Source organism: Anabrus simplex, chromosome 1 (assembly GCF_040414725.1).
Source record: "Anabrus simplex isolate iqAnaSimp1 chromosome 1, ASM4041472v1, whole genome shotgun sequence".
Taxonomy (NCBI): domain Eukaryota; kingdom Metazoa; phylum Arthropoda; class Insecta; order Orthoptera; family Tettigoniidae; genus Anabrus; species Anabrus simplex.
In genome coordinates this window covers 1,118,763,656-1,118,777,491 of record NC_090265.1, presented here as the reverse complement: position 1 = coordinate 1,118,777,491, position 13,836 = coordinate 1,118,763,656, and the positions used below count along the sequence as shown (strand labels likewise).

Below are 13,836 nucleotides of genomic sequence, written 5' to 3'. Positions count from 1 at the left end.
GTTTCATCCTTTAAAGGCTCCAGGGCCAGATGAAATACTTCTGATACTCCTACAAGAAGGATGGGAGATACTCATGGACCTTTTCAGAGCTGTTCTAGCTTTAGGGTACATGCTGAAATCATGGTCTGAAGCTAAAGCAGTATTCATACCTAAGCCTGAAAGGGCAAATTATGCCCAAGCCAAAGAATACAAACCATTATGTTTAACCTCTTTCATGTTGAAAGCAATGGAGAAAATTCTGGATAAATATATCAGAATAACGGTGCAAATGAACTCAACGTTACATGAAAATCTGTTTGCATATAGACCTGGCAGATCCACTGAAGTAGCACTCCACCAGTTGGTTTGTAAACTAGAGGGAAGCCTAGAATATAAAGAAATTGCACTGGCGGCATTTCTAGATATAGAAGGAGCCTTCAGCAATACAACCTATGACTATGATCAAAGCATTGGAAAAGAGCAAGGTGAGTAAAAATGTTGTCAAATGGATTAAATCCATGTTAGACGGAAGGAAGGAAGGAAGGAAGGAAGGAAGGAAGGAAGGAAGGAAGGAAGGTAGGAAGGAAGATAAAAGCGACCTTGTTTGAAGAAACGCAGATGGTTAGGGCCACCCGAGGCTGTGCTCTGGGAGGGGTTCTTTCTCCTCTGCTGTGGAACCTCATGCTGAACAAAATCATAGCTATGCTCAACGAACAAGATTTTTATACACAAGGATATGCAGATGACCTAGTGATTGTGGTACGAGGTAAGATGGTGAGTGATATCCAGGACCTCATGCAATGATCACTTAACCTTGTGGAGAACTGGTGTTGGGAAGAACAACTATCAGTTACTTTATTTGCTATTTGTTTTATGTTGTACCGACACAGATAGGCCTAGGTCTTATGGTGACGAAGGGACAGGAAAGACCTAGGAATTGGAAGGAAGCAGCCGTGGCCTTAATTAAGGTACAGCCCAAGCATTTGCCAGGTCTGAAAATGGGAAACCATGGAAAACCATCTTCAGGGCTGCCAACAGTGGGGTTCGAACCCACTATCTCCCGGATGCGAACAACTATCAGTCAACCCAAACAAGATAACTCTGGTCCCTTTTACAAGAAGGAGGAAATTAGAGGGAAAGAGATCACTGAAGCTCTTTGGGCAAGATATATATACAGTATATGGAAGAACAGGCACTGCACCTAGGTGTAGTGTTAGATAAAAATCTAACCTGGAATCCACATATAGAAAGGAACATAACCCGGGCCAAGAACTTGCTGTATGCATGTAAAAGAGCTGTCGGGAAGACATGGGGCCTAAGACCATCAATGGTAATGAGGATATATACAATGATCATTAGACTGTTGATGGCCTAAGCTGCAATCATCTGGTGGCAGAAAGTAAGCCAAGGAAAAGTCAGTAGTAGATTGGATAGCCTACAGAGAATGGCATGCATAGCCATAACTGGGGCTATGAGAACTATGCCGACAGAAGCCTTGAATACTTTACTAGACTTTACTATGCAATTTCATAAAAGGACAGGCTAGAATGAGTTCATATAGATTGGCACACTCAGAGTGCTGGAATGCACAAAGACCCAATGTAGGACACTGTAAAATTAACAGAGTAATAACAGAGGAAGTTCTACACATGCCTTCTGATCATATGATATAAAAAGTACAACTTTGAAAAACTGTTTGAGATCCAGATAATAGAAAAAGAAGACTGAGATATCAACAAATGGAATACTGAAAAAGAAGACATAGTGTGGTGGACTGATGGCTCAAAGACTGTGGATGGCACAGGAGGAAGGATCAACGGAGGAAGACCTGAGAGATCAATCCAGATGACCCTGGGCAAACACACTAAAGTCTTTCAAGCGGAAGTGATAGCTATCCCAACATGTCTTGTAGAAAATCTGAAAATGAACTATAGGAATAAGAACATTTTCATTTTTACGGACAGCCAAGCGGCTATTAAGGCACTAGAAGCAGTCCAGATAATATCCATGCTATTTGTTTTACGTCGCACCGACACAGATAGGTCTTATAGCGATGATGGGACAGGAAAGGCCTAGGAATGGGAAGGAAGCGGCCGTGGCCTTAATTGAGGTACAGCTCCAGCATTTGCCTGGTGTGAAAATGGGAAACCATGGAAAACCACCTTCAGGACTGCCGACAGTGGGGTTCGAACCCACTATCTCCCAGATGAGAGCTCATAGCTGCGTGCCCCTAACTGCACAGCCAACTCGCCTGGTCGGATAATATCCAGAATTGTCTGGTATTGCCATTCACTTCTCCTGAAGCTCTCAAAGTACAACATTGTCAAAATAAAATGGGTACCAGGGCATGCAGGTATAGAAGGAATTGAAAAGGCAGATAAACTGGCCAGGAAAGGGACAGAAACACATTTTGTAGGCCCAGAACCTGTATGAGGGATTTCTTATGGACAAGCCCGACACTACATAGGAAAATGGGTACAAAAGAAACAAATGGAGAACTGGAAAAAATACTCCAGGATGCAGGCTTGCAAAGAAACTGATAAAAGGACCAAACAAGAAACATACTAAAGAAATGTTGAAAATCAGGAGAGAAAATGTAAGATGGGTAGTAGGACTGTTGACAGGACACTGCCATCTGAAAAAACACCTACACAGAATTGGAGTAATAAGAGACAATATATGTAGGAAATGAAGCAGAAGTATCAGCTGAACACATACTTTTCAAATGTGAGGCGCTGGGTAGAATCAGACTCTCCACTCTAGGACTGCCAGGTGAAGAGAGAGAAAAAATCCAAGAAGACCCAATAAGAACAACCTGCAGGTTTGTGAAGCGAGCAGGTATATCTAGGTAGGAATGAAGGAAAAACATGGTAGCAAACGATCTTAGAGATCGATGCTAATTAGGAACTAATATTTAGAGGCCCCATGAATAAAAGAAGAAGAAGAAGAAGGAGGAGGAGGAGAAGAAGAAGAAGAAGAAGAAGAAGAAGAAGAAGAAGAAGAAGAGAAGAAGAAGAAGAAGATACCTGAAACCACACTCTAATTGGGGTCTTATCAGTGACTTATATGCCCTCTCCTTTTCATACTTACTACAACCTCTAAATATCCTCACAACCATATGAAGAGATCTGTAACCTTCATTTACAATCTCGTTAATGTGATTGCTCCAATGAAGACCTTTCCTAATGTTAACATTTACGTACTTAAAGTGATCCCCATCAATAAAGTAATTAAAACTGAGAGGACTTTTCCACTCGGTGAACTTACAACCCAATTTTTAAACCGTTTGCAATCATATCACGGTCTGTTGCCGACCTCACTGATTAGTCAAGGTCTATTTTTGCTCATTTTAAATATCTTATATTATTTTTTATTTCATAACTGTTAGGTTCTTCAGTTTACCAAAAATAACTGTACACGAACAAACAAACAAACAAACAAACAAACAAACAAACAAACAAATAAACAAACAAACAAACAAACAGACCGACCGATAAATAAATAAATAAATAAATAAATAAATAAATAAATAAATAAATAAATAAATAAATAGAAAACATACTGTATGGTAAAATTTAATTTCATTTAATTAAGTTGATTATTTTTCAGATGTTATACTCATACCACATGTTATCTCTTTCAGGTAGTTTGTAACTGTATTTACTCTAAGTTTCAGCAGACTGAAGAGCCTAACAGTTATAAATTAACTGAGTCGCTGTATCAATCCTGTATCTTATTTATTTCTCTATACAGTAGAACATCACCTACAAAAAGCCTTAATTGTGTTTCCAGCTCTTTACTCATACAATTTATATATATAAGGAAACATAAATGTCCTATAATGCTGCCTTGCAGAACGCCCCTCCCCCACTCCTCTTTATCAATACAGGATCAGATAATGAATGCTCCCACCTACTCTAATTCGTCAAGTTCTATTTCCTAGAAATTTAGCTACTCATTCAGTCACTGTTTTGTCTAATCCAATAGCTCTCATTTTCATCAGTAATCTCCCACGATCTAATCTACCCAAAGTTGTGGATGGGTTAATACGAATACAGCCTATCTGACCTCATGAATCTAAAATATCTGCTACATCTTGCTGGAATCCTGCATGTTGAGCCTCACTGAAATATCTTGCCTATACCTGAACTGCCTTCTGATGATGATGATGATGATGATGATGATGATGATGATGCTTGTTGTTTAAAGGGGCCTAACATCTAGGTCATTGGCTCCTAATGGCACGAAATGAGACAAAATGTAAGGATAATTAAAAATCCATAATCCTCCACAGAACAAGATTCAAAACGTGAGGACGAAGAATGAATGGATGGACATGAAATTAAAACAATCAATGGATCCAACCCACAATGCCCCACATTTCCAGAAACTAGCATTAAACAATAGTATTACTGACCAAGGGACTGCTTCTAAAGCACAATACTGAATCAATGATGCTTGTCGTCTAAACAGATCCAAAATCCAGGTAATCGGCCCCTCATAATGGTACTTATCACTAGGAAAGTAGAACCATGGTATTTGTCATCTTGCGGTACTAATCAAAAGTAGCAAAGACTTGTGTTATTCCGCACATTATGATACTACTCACATGTAATGAAATTCGCACATGTAACACAGACCTATGGTGTTTCACACATTGTGGCGCCATTTATAGTCAACGCAAACCTATACATGCAGTGCAAACCTATGGTGTTCTTCACATAAGTGGACTAACCACAGGGACTCACACTATCCCGTGGTGTTCCTCACACAGTGGGTAAATCATAGGCAAGGCAGAACCATGGTGTCGCTCATATAGTGGTACGAATCACAGGTACTGTAAAATGCATCCTGAGCCACACACTGTCACTACTAATCACAAACCTATTGTGTACCTAACATAGTGGTACTACATGCAAGTAAAAGCGACCCATGGTGTTTCCTGCATGGTGGTACTAATTACAAATAGTATCATGGTTCTAATTTGATCATCCCTTGGTCACCCCTATTAGTAAGTAAACTCGTGTCCTCATCCTGAGGTGGTGCAGCTCTTTTCAGGCACACCCCCAATGGAGATGAGCTGCATGTACCATTTCAACCACATACCTGCCCTCCCGCCATTCTTAAATTTCTGGCAGTACCGGGAATCGAACCCGGGCCCCCGAGGACGGCAGCTAATAACACTAACCGTTACACTATGGGGGCAGACACCCCTATTAGTAGCCCTTTATGACAGGCAAGGGATACTGTACGTATTCTTCATCTGCATCCCCCACCCACAGGGGGTTATGTGTTAGGTCCGCGAGAGGTATTTTATTTCCCTCAAGTCCGCCAGCAAGCCGGTTAGGACCTTCCTATCCGCTACCTGGGATGCGCCACGTGGGTGTATCACCTCTCCCCCTGCTATGCCAGCGTAGTAGGTTCGTGGGAACTGCCTTCTATAAATTACTGATTTTTCAAACATCTCTAATAAAATCAGAAAGCATGCTTTCCTAGAGCTTACATGCAACACAAGTTGAGCAGACTGGCCTGTAATTATCCATTTTATGTTTCCTTGACTACTATTGCAGAAATCTAAGTACATGTCTATTTTCATATTATGAATATTGCCTTGTTCCTATATTTCCATTGCTCAAATGTTATCAAATGTAACTTAAAGGTTTTCCACTCTGTTGAACACACAAGTTCAATACAAATATTACACTATAACATACCTGTAAAAAAACACACTATTAAACAAGGAATACAAGTATTTGTATTCAACTTGTGTGTTTCATAGACTGGAAAGCTATTAAGTTACATTTAAATGAATGAACACATGATTTTTTTCTTTTTTGCTATTTGCTGTACGTCACATCGACACAGATAGGTCTTATGGTGACGATGGGATAGGAAAGGCCTAGGAATGGGAAGGAAGCAGCCGTAGCCTTAATTAAGGTACAGCCCCAGCATTTGCCTGGTGTGAAAATGGGAAACCACGGAAAACCATCTTCAGGGCTGTCGACAGTGGGGTTCGAACCCACTATTTCATGGATGCAAGCTCACAGCTGCGCGCTCCTAACCACACGACCAACTTGTCCGTCGAACACACATAGTAATTAGTAATGTAGTATAATAAATCCCTTTGAACTTTTGTTTCAAGCATTGTTTAACCTCTTAACCGGGTGTTTGTTACTCAGTTGGGTAATAGTGAGTTAACTTGTCTGGAGTTTTCAAAAACTGTTATCTGCTGGGTGATACGTGTTATCTCGTCCCTTTATATTGTTAAATGTAGTTCTATGATTATAGATGTCAGTAGATTCCAGACTTGCTGCGCCACAATGCGTGCCAATATTTCATTGCATTTTCTTGCGTACATAATGGTGAAGCGTGCTCGTTTGGATGATCTCATTGATTCAAATGACAAATAAGATGACAACTCTTTGGATAGTCAGGATAACACAAATGGTGAGCTTACTTCTGTGCCATTTTAAATAGAGATTCATTGAAGAAAAATGATTTTCAAGATTGTCTTATAGTTTTTTGTAACATCATGTACAGTACAGTCCTTTACTCTTACTTTTCACTGCTTTTCTTGTTGTATTATTACAAGATAAATTCAACGATCAGTGGAAGGCTTTCATTCAGCATATAAATATTTTCAAAAGGCTAATGCGTGTGAGAAGCCCATACATCGCAGCCACTAGAGAGGCCCATACTGATAGACCCCCTTGGCTTTTCGAGATGAAGAAAATGAAAAAAATAAATCTTGCATACAAGATCTCCCAACGTACTTCGTCAGAGAAGAACAACGATTCTGCTTCAAAGTGGGTACAAGCCTTATGCAGCTCTGATGACATCACACAAATTTGTGAATAGTTTCATCTGTATGACCCACGCAATGAAAATGCTGAAGTCGTGCGATACATCTGTGTTTCGTGGTTAAGAAATGTCCGCCTCCGTAGCATAGGTCTACTGCAGCTCTGATGACGTCGCACAAGTAGGTGAATAGTTTTGTGTCCGACCCGCGCATTGCAAACATGCATCAGTCATGTATATATGTCTGTGTTTTTTAGTTAAGAATGTCCGCCAGCATAATTGTTAGCCCAATTAGCTGCCATTCTCAGGAGCCTAAATTCAATTCTCGGTACTGTAATGCTAGAGATTTACGAATGGCAGGAAGGTTCATTTGCGGTAAAAATGGCACATGCAACTCCCTTCCACTGGGGGCCTATCTAAAAAAGAGCTGCACCACCTCGGGATGTGGAAATTAATTTACTTTAGTTAAGAAATATTTATGTTATTGCTAGGCCTATTAATATAGGCAGAGGAGATCATTAACAAAGTGATCGTTTAATATCTCTTAACTCGGATCAATATAGGTTTTTCTTGGGAGAAAATAGGTTTAAAACGTGATAAAAACAATCCAATCACAATTGTTTTACTCGCCAACATACCTAACAAATAATAATAATAATAATAATAATAATAATAATAATAATAATAATAATGATTTTTTTATATGTCCCCACTTTCAATGATTTTCAAAGACTCCAAGCAAAACATACTAGGGTATGCAGTAATAAAAAAAAAGAGACACAACGAACGTACGAAATTAAACATTATGAGAATAAGACGCATTAGCGCCACACCTGTAGATATCCATAAATGCGACAAACTTTCCTGTTTTTTATTTCTATTCTTTCCGTTGTGGAACTTCTCGCACTATCCGGGCGATAGCATACTGAACCTAAACAATACGGTCTTTCTTATTTCATTTACAGCTGTTTTGGTAAATCCTGATGTGATAAATGTAGAGAACAAGCATGAAATATACTTAAAAATAAGGGTCTGGCTTTCATCAGCCGCAGTTATCAAAAGAATGCTTCCAGTCACTATGTACATTCGGAAATACAACTCGTAACATATGCTAGTTATCAGCTGGTGGTTTGGCATGCTTTCAACAACACTGCTTTATTCAGGAGTGGCTTCTGCTACACATACACCAGCTGGGAATATCAGGGAGGCCACCTCCAGAAACCATATGGGAATAGCTTCACACATTTTGGACTCTATAGTTGGGATGAAACTATTTTTAAAAGGTTCAAAAATACGGAACCTAGAATGCTCTCATCTTGATTGCAGTGCGTGGCTGACTTGGAATTATGACACGCTGGTAGCAGGGAAGTTAGCGGTGCAAGACAATTAAAATGAAAGCAGTGATCAGGTTTACTGTGTGGTAGGCCTACTGCTCAACTGACGGAGACAAATGAAGTGGGATGAATTTTCGTAGAGAGTTTTTACGTTCGTATGCCCTTCCTGACATCGACCTCATTAGAGGAATTAATCAGATGAAATGAATGACATGATTATTTTGAGTAACTAAAATGGATTATATTTACTTTATATGTAGGCCTAAAAGTCATGTTCACTATTTATTGACATTTTACATTTAGAAATATTGCCTTCCAACAAAAATAGCCAGTACAACTCAAATACATTCATAAGTTTGTTAAATAACAGTGTAAAATGTACAATTTACAGCTCTTTATAGCCAAGAAGTCGTGAGTTCACTGCAAAAAATTTGAAGTTATCGCATATTGGACCCCCCTTTACTGTTTTTGGCTGTAAAAGTGGGTAAAAAGGGGGTCTAATATGCAAGTAAATACGGTATTTATGTCAAAACAGGCAGGCATAGATAACTTGTCTTCCGCAAAGGCATGCACACACAATGGGATGTATGAGTTCCTTCATCATTCATGAAATCACATAGTGGGCAGGACGAATTCCTTTGTCATTCGCGAAAGAGTAATGGCCGTGATGAGATAACTCGTCACCCACATTATGATAATGGGCGTGAATGAACTCATTTTCAGTCAAGATATATTCCCTGCTACGAATGTTCGTTTTTCAGTGGAAACTTCTTGGTTAATAGGTTAAGAAAGCCAGTCATAGGGAATAAGAACAATGTGTTCATACTAATGAGGTTCAGACTTACCAGACAACTTGGGGCTTAGGATTTGCGAGAATTGTCAGTACAAACTCTGTATCCTCATATGGAATCTTGGTGATGTCTTCAAGGATTCCCACTTCAATTTCAGGAGATAATAAGATGTCCAGTCTTGCCTAAAATACATAGATCATTTATTAAGAGTATGTAAAATGGAGAATGCTCTTAAAATCAAGAAATGCAGTTACCGTACAGAAAAACAGATTATGGGCAGATTTAAAGCTATTTCCAAATTACATTTATTACCTTATCAAGTAAATATTTAAAAAAATATGACTGATTATCTAATTAATGCAGTTGGTTTTATACATTTATAAAAATACCGTATTATGGTAAGAACATAATACGGTAGATCTTCAGGTAAGAAATCAGACATTTAAAGCTGCTTCTAGAGGCTACAGGAACTATCCACAGATCAGCCAGAAGACAGTGATAGGGAAAAGAATCTGATTTATGAACCAACCATAACTTATTTTATAAAGATAAATTTGGACTGAAGGACGTTAAAGTCAGTGGTAGGAACTCAAGGATATTCGGGAGATAGTAGGTTCGAACCCCACTGTCGGCAGCCCTGAAAATGGTTTTCCGTGGTTTCCCATTTTCACACCAGGCAAATGCTGGGGGTGTACCTTAATTAAGGCCACGGCCGCTTCCTTCCCACTCCTAGCCCTTTCCTGTCCCATCGTCGCCGTAAGACCTATCTGTGTTGGTGGACAACAAAAGAGGGAAAGTTTAACTCCTGGAAAGAAAAATGTAATTTGTGCTACTCTGGTTGATCCTAAAAAAAGACTACTTCCCCCTTTCCATATCAAACTTGGGATCATTAAGCAATTTGTGAAAAGCAGTGGATAAAAGTGGTATGTGCTTTGACTATTTAAACCAAAGATTTCCACTCTTGTCAGAAGATAAGGTAAAAGAGGGAGTATCTGATGGACCACAGATTAGGCTCCTTATGAAGTACACTGCATTTTTGGGTATATGAATAATATTGAATGTCATGCATGGTGTGCTTTCACAGAGGTAATTGATACATTTTTGGGAAACATAAAAGGCATTAACTATAAGACAATTGTGAAAAATATGTTGAAACATTTTCACGCTCTTGGCTGTAGGGATGGGTAACTCGTGAATGAGTCATTCAAAATATTCGATTCATCTGTCTCTCGCTCACTCACTCTCTTCTCCCTCCCACTATCTGTGTCATTCATTTGTTCTCCAACAAGACAACAAACAAAACTCTGGTGAATTGTTTTTAATGGAATGCCATCCCCCACCCCAATCCCCGAACTTAAATCCAATTGAGCTGTTGTGGGAGGAGTTTGATCAGCAAGTCCGAAAAGAGTGTCCTCCTTCATCGGAAAAGCTGTGGGACATCTTGCAGAATGTCTAGCAAAGTATACCTGCATCAGTGTTAGAAAAACTTGTTCTGTGAATGCCAAGAATAGTTAAAAGTGTACTTGCAGCAAAGGGGGTTTCTTTGATGAGAAGAGAATTTGATGTGTTCTGGTGATCTGTTGGAGTAAATGTGTACATATTTTCTATTTCTAGCTCAGATGTAATGTAAAATCATACTTTTATTGTAAAATATTAGTTTTAGAATATGTATTTGTCAATTTCTTGCACAGGTATGTTGTTTTCTTTTAATCTCAGTCCATTCTTTAACAGTTCAATGCTTGTCCGGAAACTTTTGCTGGCAGTGTATTTCCTCCTTTATATGAGACAGGCTTCTCTATTTATCTTTTTCTTGTCCCTATCATCCATTATTTAGATGCTGTAAGCAGGTAAGCCATTGGGTGTCCATAATTACATAGCTCTGCCATATTATTAAGTACAGTACTATGGAGTGAGTGAGACACTGAATGAAGTCGCTGCTGAATGACATACTGAGCAGCTTCGTCAGGTTTCATTACTTCATGAACGAACTACTTCATTTGAATGATTGACTGTAAAGAATGTGAATGAGTGAAGTAGTTCATATAAATGATTGACTCATCGCTACTTGGCTGCAATGCGAGTTTAAAACTCCATTTCTTGAACAATCACCTGGACTATTTCCCTGAGAATTTGAGAGCCTTAGTGATGGGCAGAGTGAAAGTTTCCACCAACAAGTAAAGGAAATGGAAAGAAGATGCATGGGGCAGTGGAACATTGCAATGTTGGCTGACTACTGCTGGTGCTTGAAGAGGGAAACTATACAACACTGCTATAAACATCAGTCAACACAACCCTCCTTCCAGGCATAGAAAAAGAGTTTTTCTTCAAGTGGTACTTTGTAAATGTATGTAGGTCATCTGTTTAATGTTGTACAAGGTTTTTCTTCTATTTTACACTGCTCTTTATTATTATTATTATTATTATTATTATTATTATTATTATTATTATTATTATTATTATTATTATTATTATTATTATTATTATTATTATTATTATTATTATTATTATTATTATTATTATTATTATTATTATTATTATTATTATTATTATTATTATTATTATTATTATTATTATTATTATTATTATTATTATTATTATTATTATTATTATTATTATTATTATTATTATTATTATTATTATTATTATTATTATTATTATTATTATTATTATTATTATTATTATTATTATTATTATTATTATTATTATTATTATTATTATTATTATTATTATTATTATTATTATTATTATTATTATTATTATTATTATTATTATTATTATTATTATTATTATTATTATTATTATTATTATTATTATTATTATTATTATTATTATTATTATTATTATTATTATTATTATTATTATTATTATTATTATTATTATTATTATTATTATTATTATTATTATTATTATTATTATTATTATTATTATTATTATTATTATTATTATTATTATTATTATTATTATTATTATTATTATTATTATTATTATTATTATTATTATTATTATTATTATTATTATTATTATTATTATTATTATTATTATTATTATTATTATTATTATTATTATTATTATTATTATTATTATTATTATTATTATTATTATTATTATTATTATTATTATTATTATTATTATTATTATTATTATTATTATTATTATTATTATTATTATTATTATTATTATTATTATTTACATTTTATGACCTTCATTGGACCACTCTAGCCAACTTTATACAAAGAATTTTTCAATTTCATGTCAGCCCAGTACTTCTTCATTCTCTCTGATCTTATACTTCTTTCTTCATTGGGAATCACCCTTCCTATTGTCTGTTTGTTGATTCTGATTTGCAGTCTGGTTTGCTTGTCTGTGAGTTTCTTGATTTTGTCGGTTTTGTTTCTTAGGTCTTCCACTGTAAATTGTAGTTCATCCATATCTTCCTTGATTTCTGTAATCCACTTAATGTTGCACTTACTATTCCATAATTTTTCTATTATTCTCCTGATGATCCTGTTCTCTGGTGTCCTGATTAGATGTCCAAAAAATGAAATGCGTTTCTTCCTGATTGTGCTTATTACTGGTTCTATTTCCTTATAGACTGTTTCATTAGAAGCTACTCTCCAGTGTCCATCTTTTTGGTATGATTTGTTGATGCACGTTCTAATGATTCTTCTCTCTATCTTGAGTACTTTGTCTATTTGTGCAGTGTTAGTTGTTTTGAAGATGGTTTCACTTGCATATGTTATTTCTGGTTGAGTGACTGTTTTGTAATGTTTCAATTTTTCAACTGCTCTTTATTAGGCAAAAACAACTTTTATGAAATTAGTTTTGTAAACTGTAAGAAAATCAGACTCCAGCACAGAATTCAGTGTGTTAAAATTATTTACAATCACCTATGACATCTCAGACCTCAGAAAAAAGTATTTTTCTGGCAAGTAATTTACGGTCACCTATTAAATAATTTTTTTTGCTGATCTTCAAGAGGTGTCAAAATTTAGTGAAATGTGATCAAAATCATGATATTAAAGGAAATGATGAGGCTACTGTGAAAAATCCTTACATGGTATGGAAAAACAGAAAGTAGATTTGAACTCAGCACACTTAAGTTAGGTGAGATCACCTATTAAACCTTTTACCAGAGAGGGGGGGATATATATATATACTAGCTGATGAACCCGTGCTTCGCTACGGGATTCTCAGAAAGACTGTCTTTGTGGTTTTCCTAACTACAGTCAACTTATGCCATTACAAAAACATCAGTAGGAATGTAGGGATTAATATCATATTAAATACACGCTCAAATGAAAAATCGCACATTTTCTCACTTAACGAACAGTACTACGATGCCAATCTAACAGTCCACAGTTCCAGTGCTGGTATGACCAGGCCGCAGACAGCCGTGAACACTCCTCTCCCATTGTTCTGTTAAATATACACACTGCTCATTCCAACCAGTGCCTCAGGGTAGGGATTGAATAGCTCGAATGCTATGATGAACCAGTTTGTTACGTATCAGTAGTATCAGAAAATTTATGAAACAGAGGAATGGCATGCTTAAGAAGAAAGTTATCTAACTCCCCAGCTACTTCCCGCCGTTATTCAGACAGGCTGTTATACTTGGTACGATTGGGCGAGTTGACCGTGCAGTTGGGGCGTGCAGCTGTGAGTTTGCATCTGGGAGGTAGTGGGTTCGAAAACTACTGTCGACAGCCCTGAAGATGGTTCTCCGTGGTCTCCCATTTTCACACCAAGCAAATGCTGGGGCTGTACTGTAATTAAGGGCAGGGCCGCTTCCTTTCCACTCTTAGCCCTTTTCTATCCCATTGTCGCCATAATACCTATCTGTGTCGGTGCGAAGTAAAGCAAATTTTTAAAAAAATGGTGTACAGCAGCAATCCCATCTATCGGATATGACTGGCAACAGAAAACACAACAAACAA

At 36.8% G+C, this 13,836-nt stretch overlaps 1 protein-coding gene across 10 annotated transcripts in view; it reads right to left on the bottom strand.

Moving 5' to 3' along the window:
* The window catches only part of Obsc (Obscurin), a 980,481-nt gene that overhangs the window by 261,409 nt on the left and 705,236 nt on the right, over positions 1 to 13,836 (bottom strand). For all 10 annotated transcript variants that reach the window (XM_068225413.1, XM_068225414.1, XM_067137343.2 and 7 more), the window contains one exon: positions 8,957 to 9,084. In XM_068225413.1, the coding sequence (XP_068081514.1) occupies positions 8,957 to 9,084 (128 nt within the window). The remainder of the gene's footprint in view (positions 1 to 8,956; positions 9,085 to 13,836) is intronic.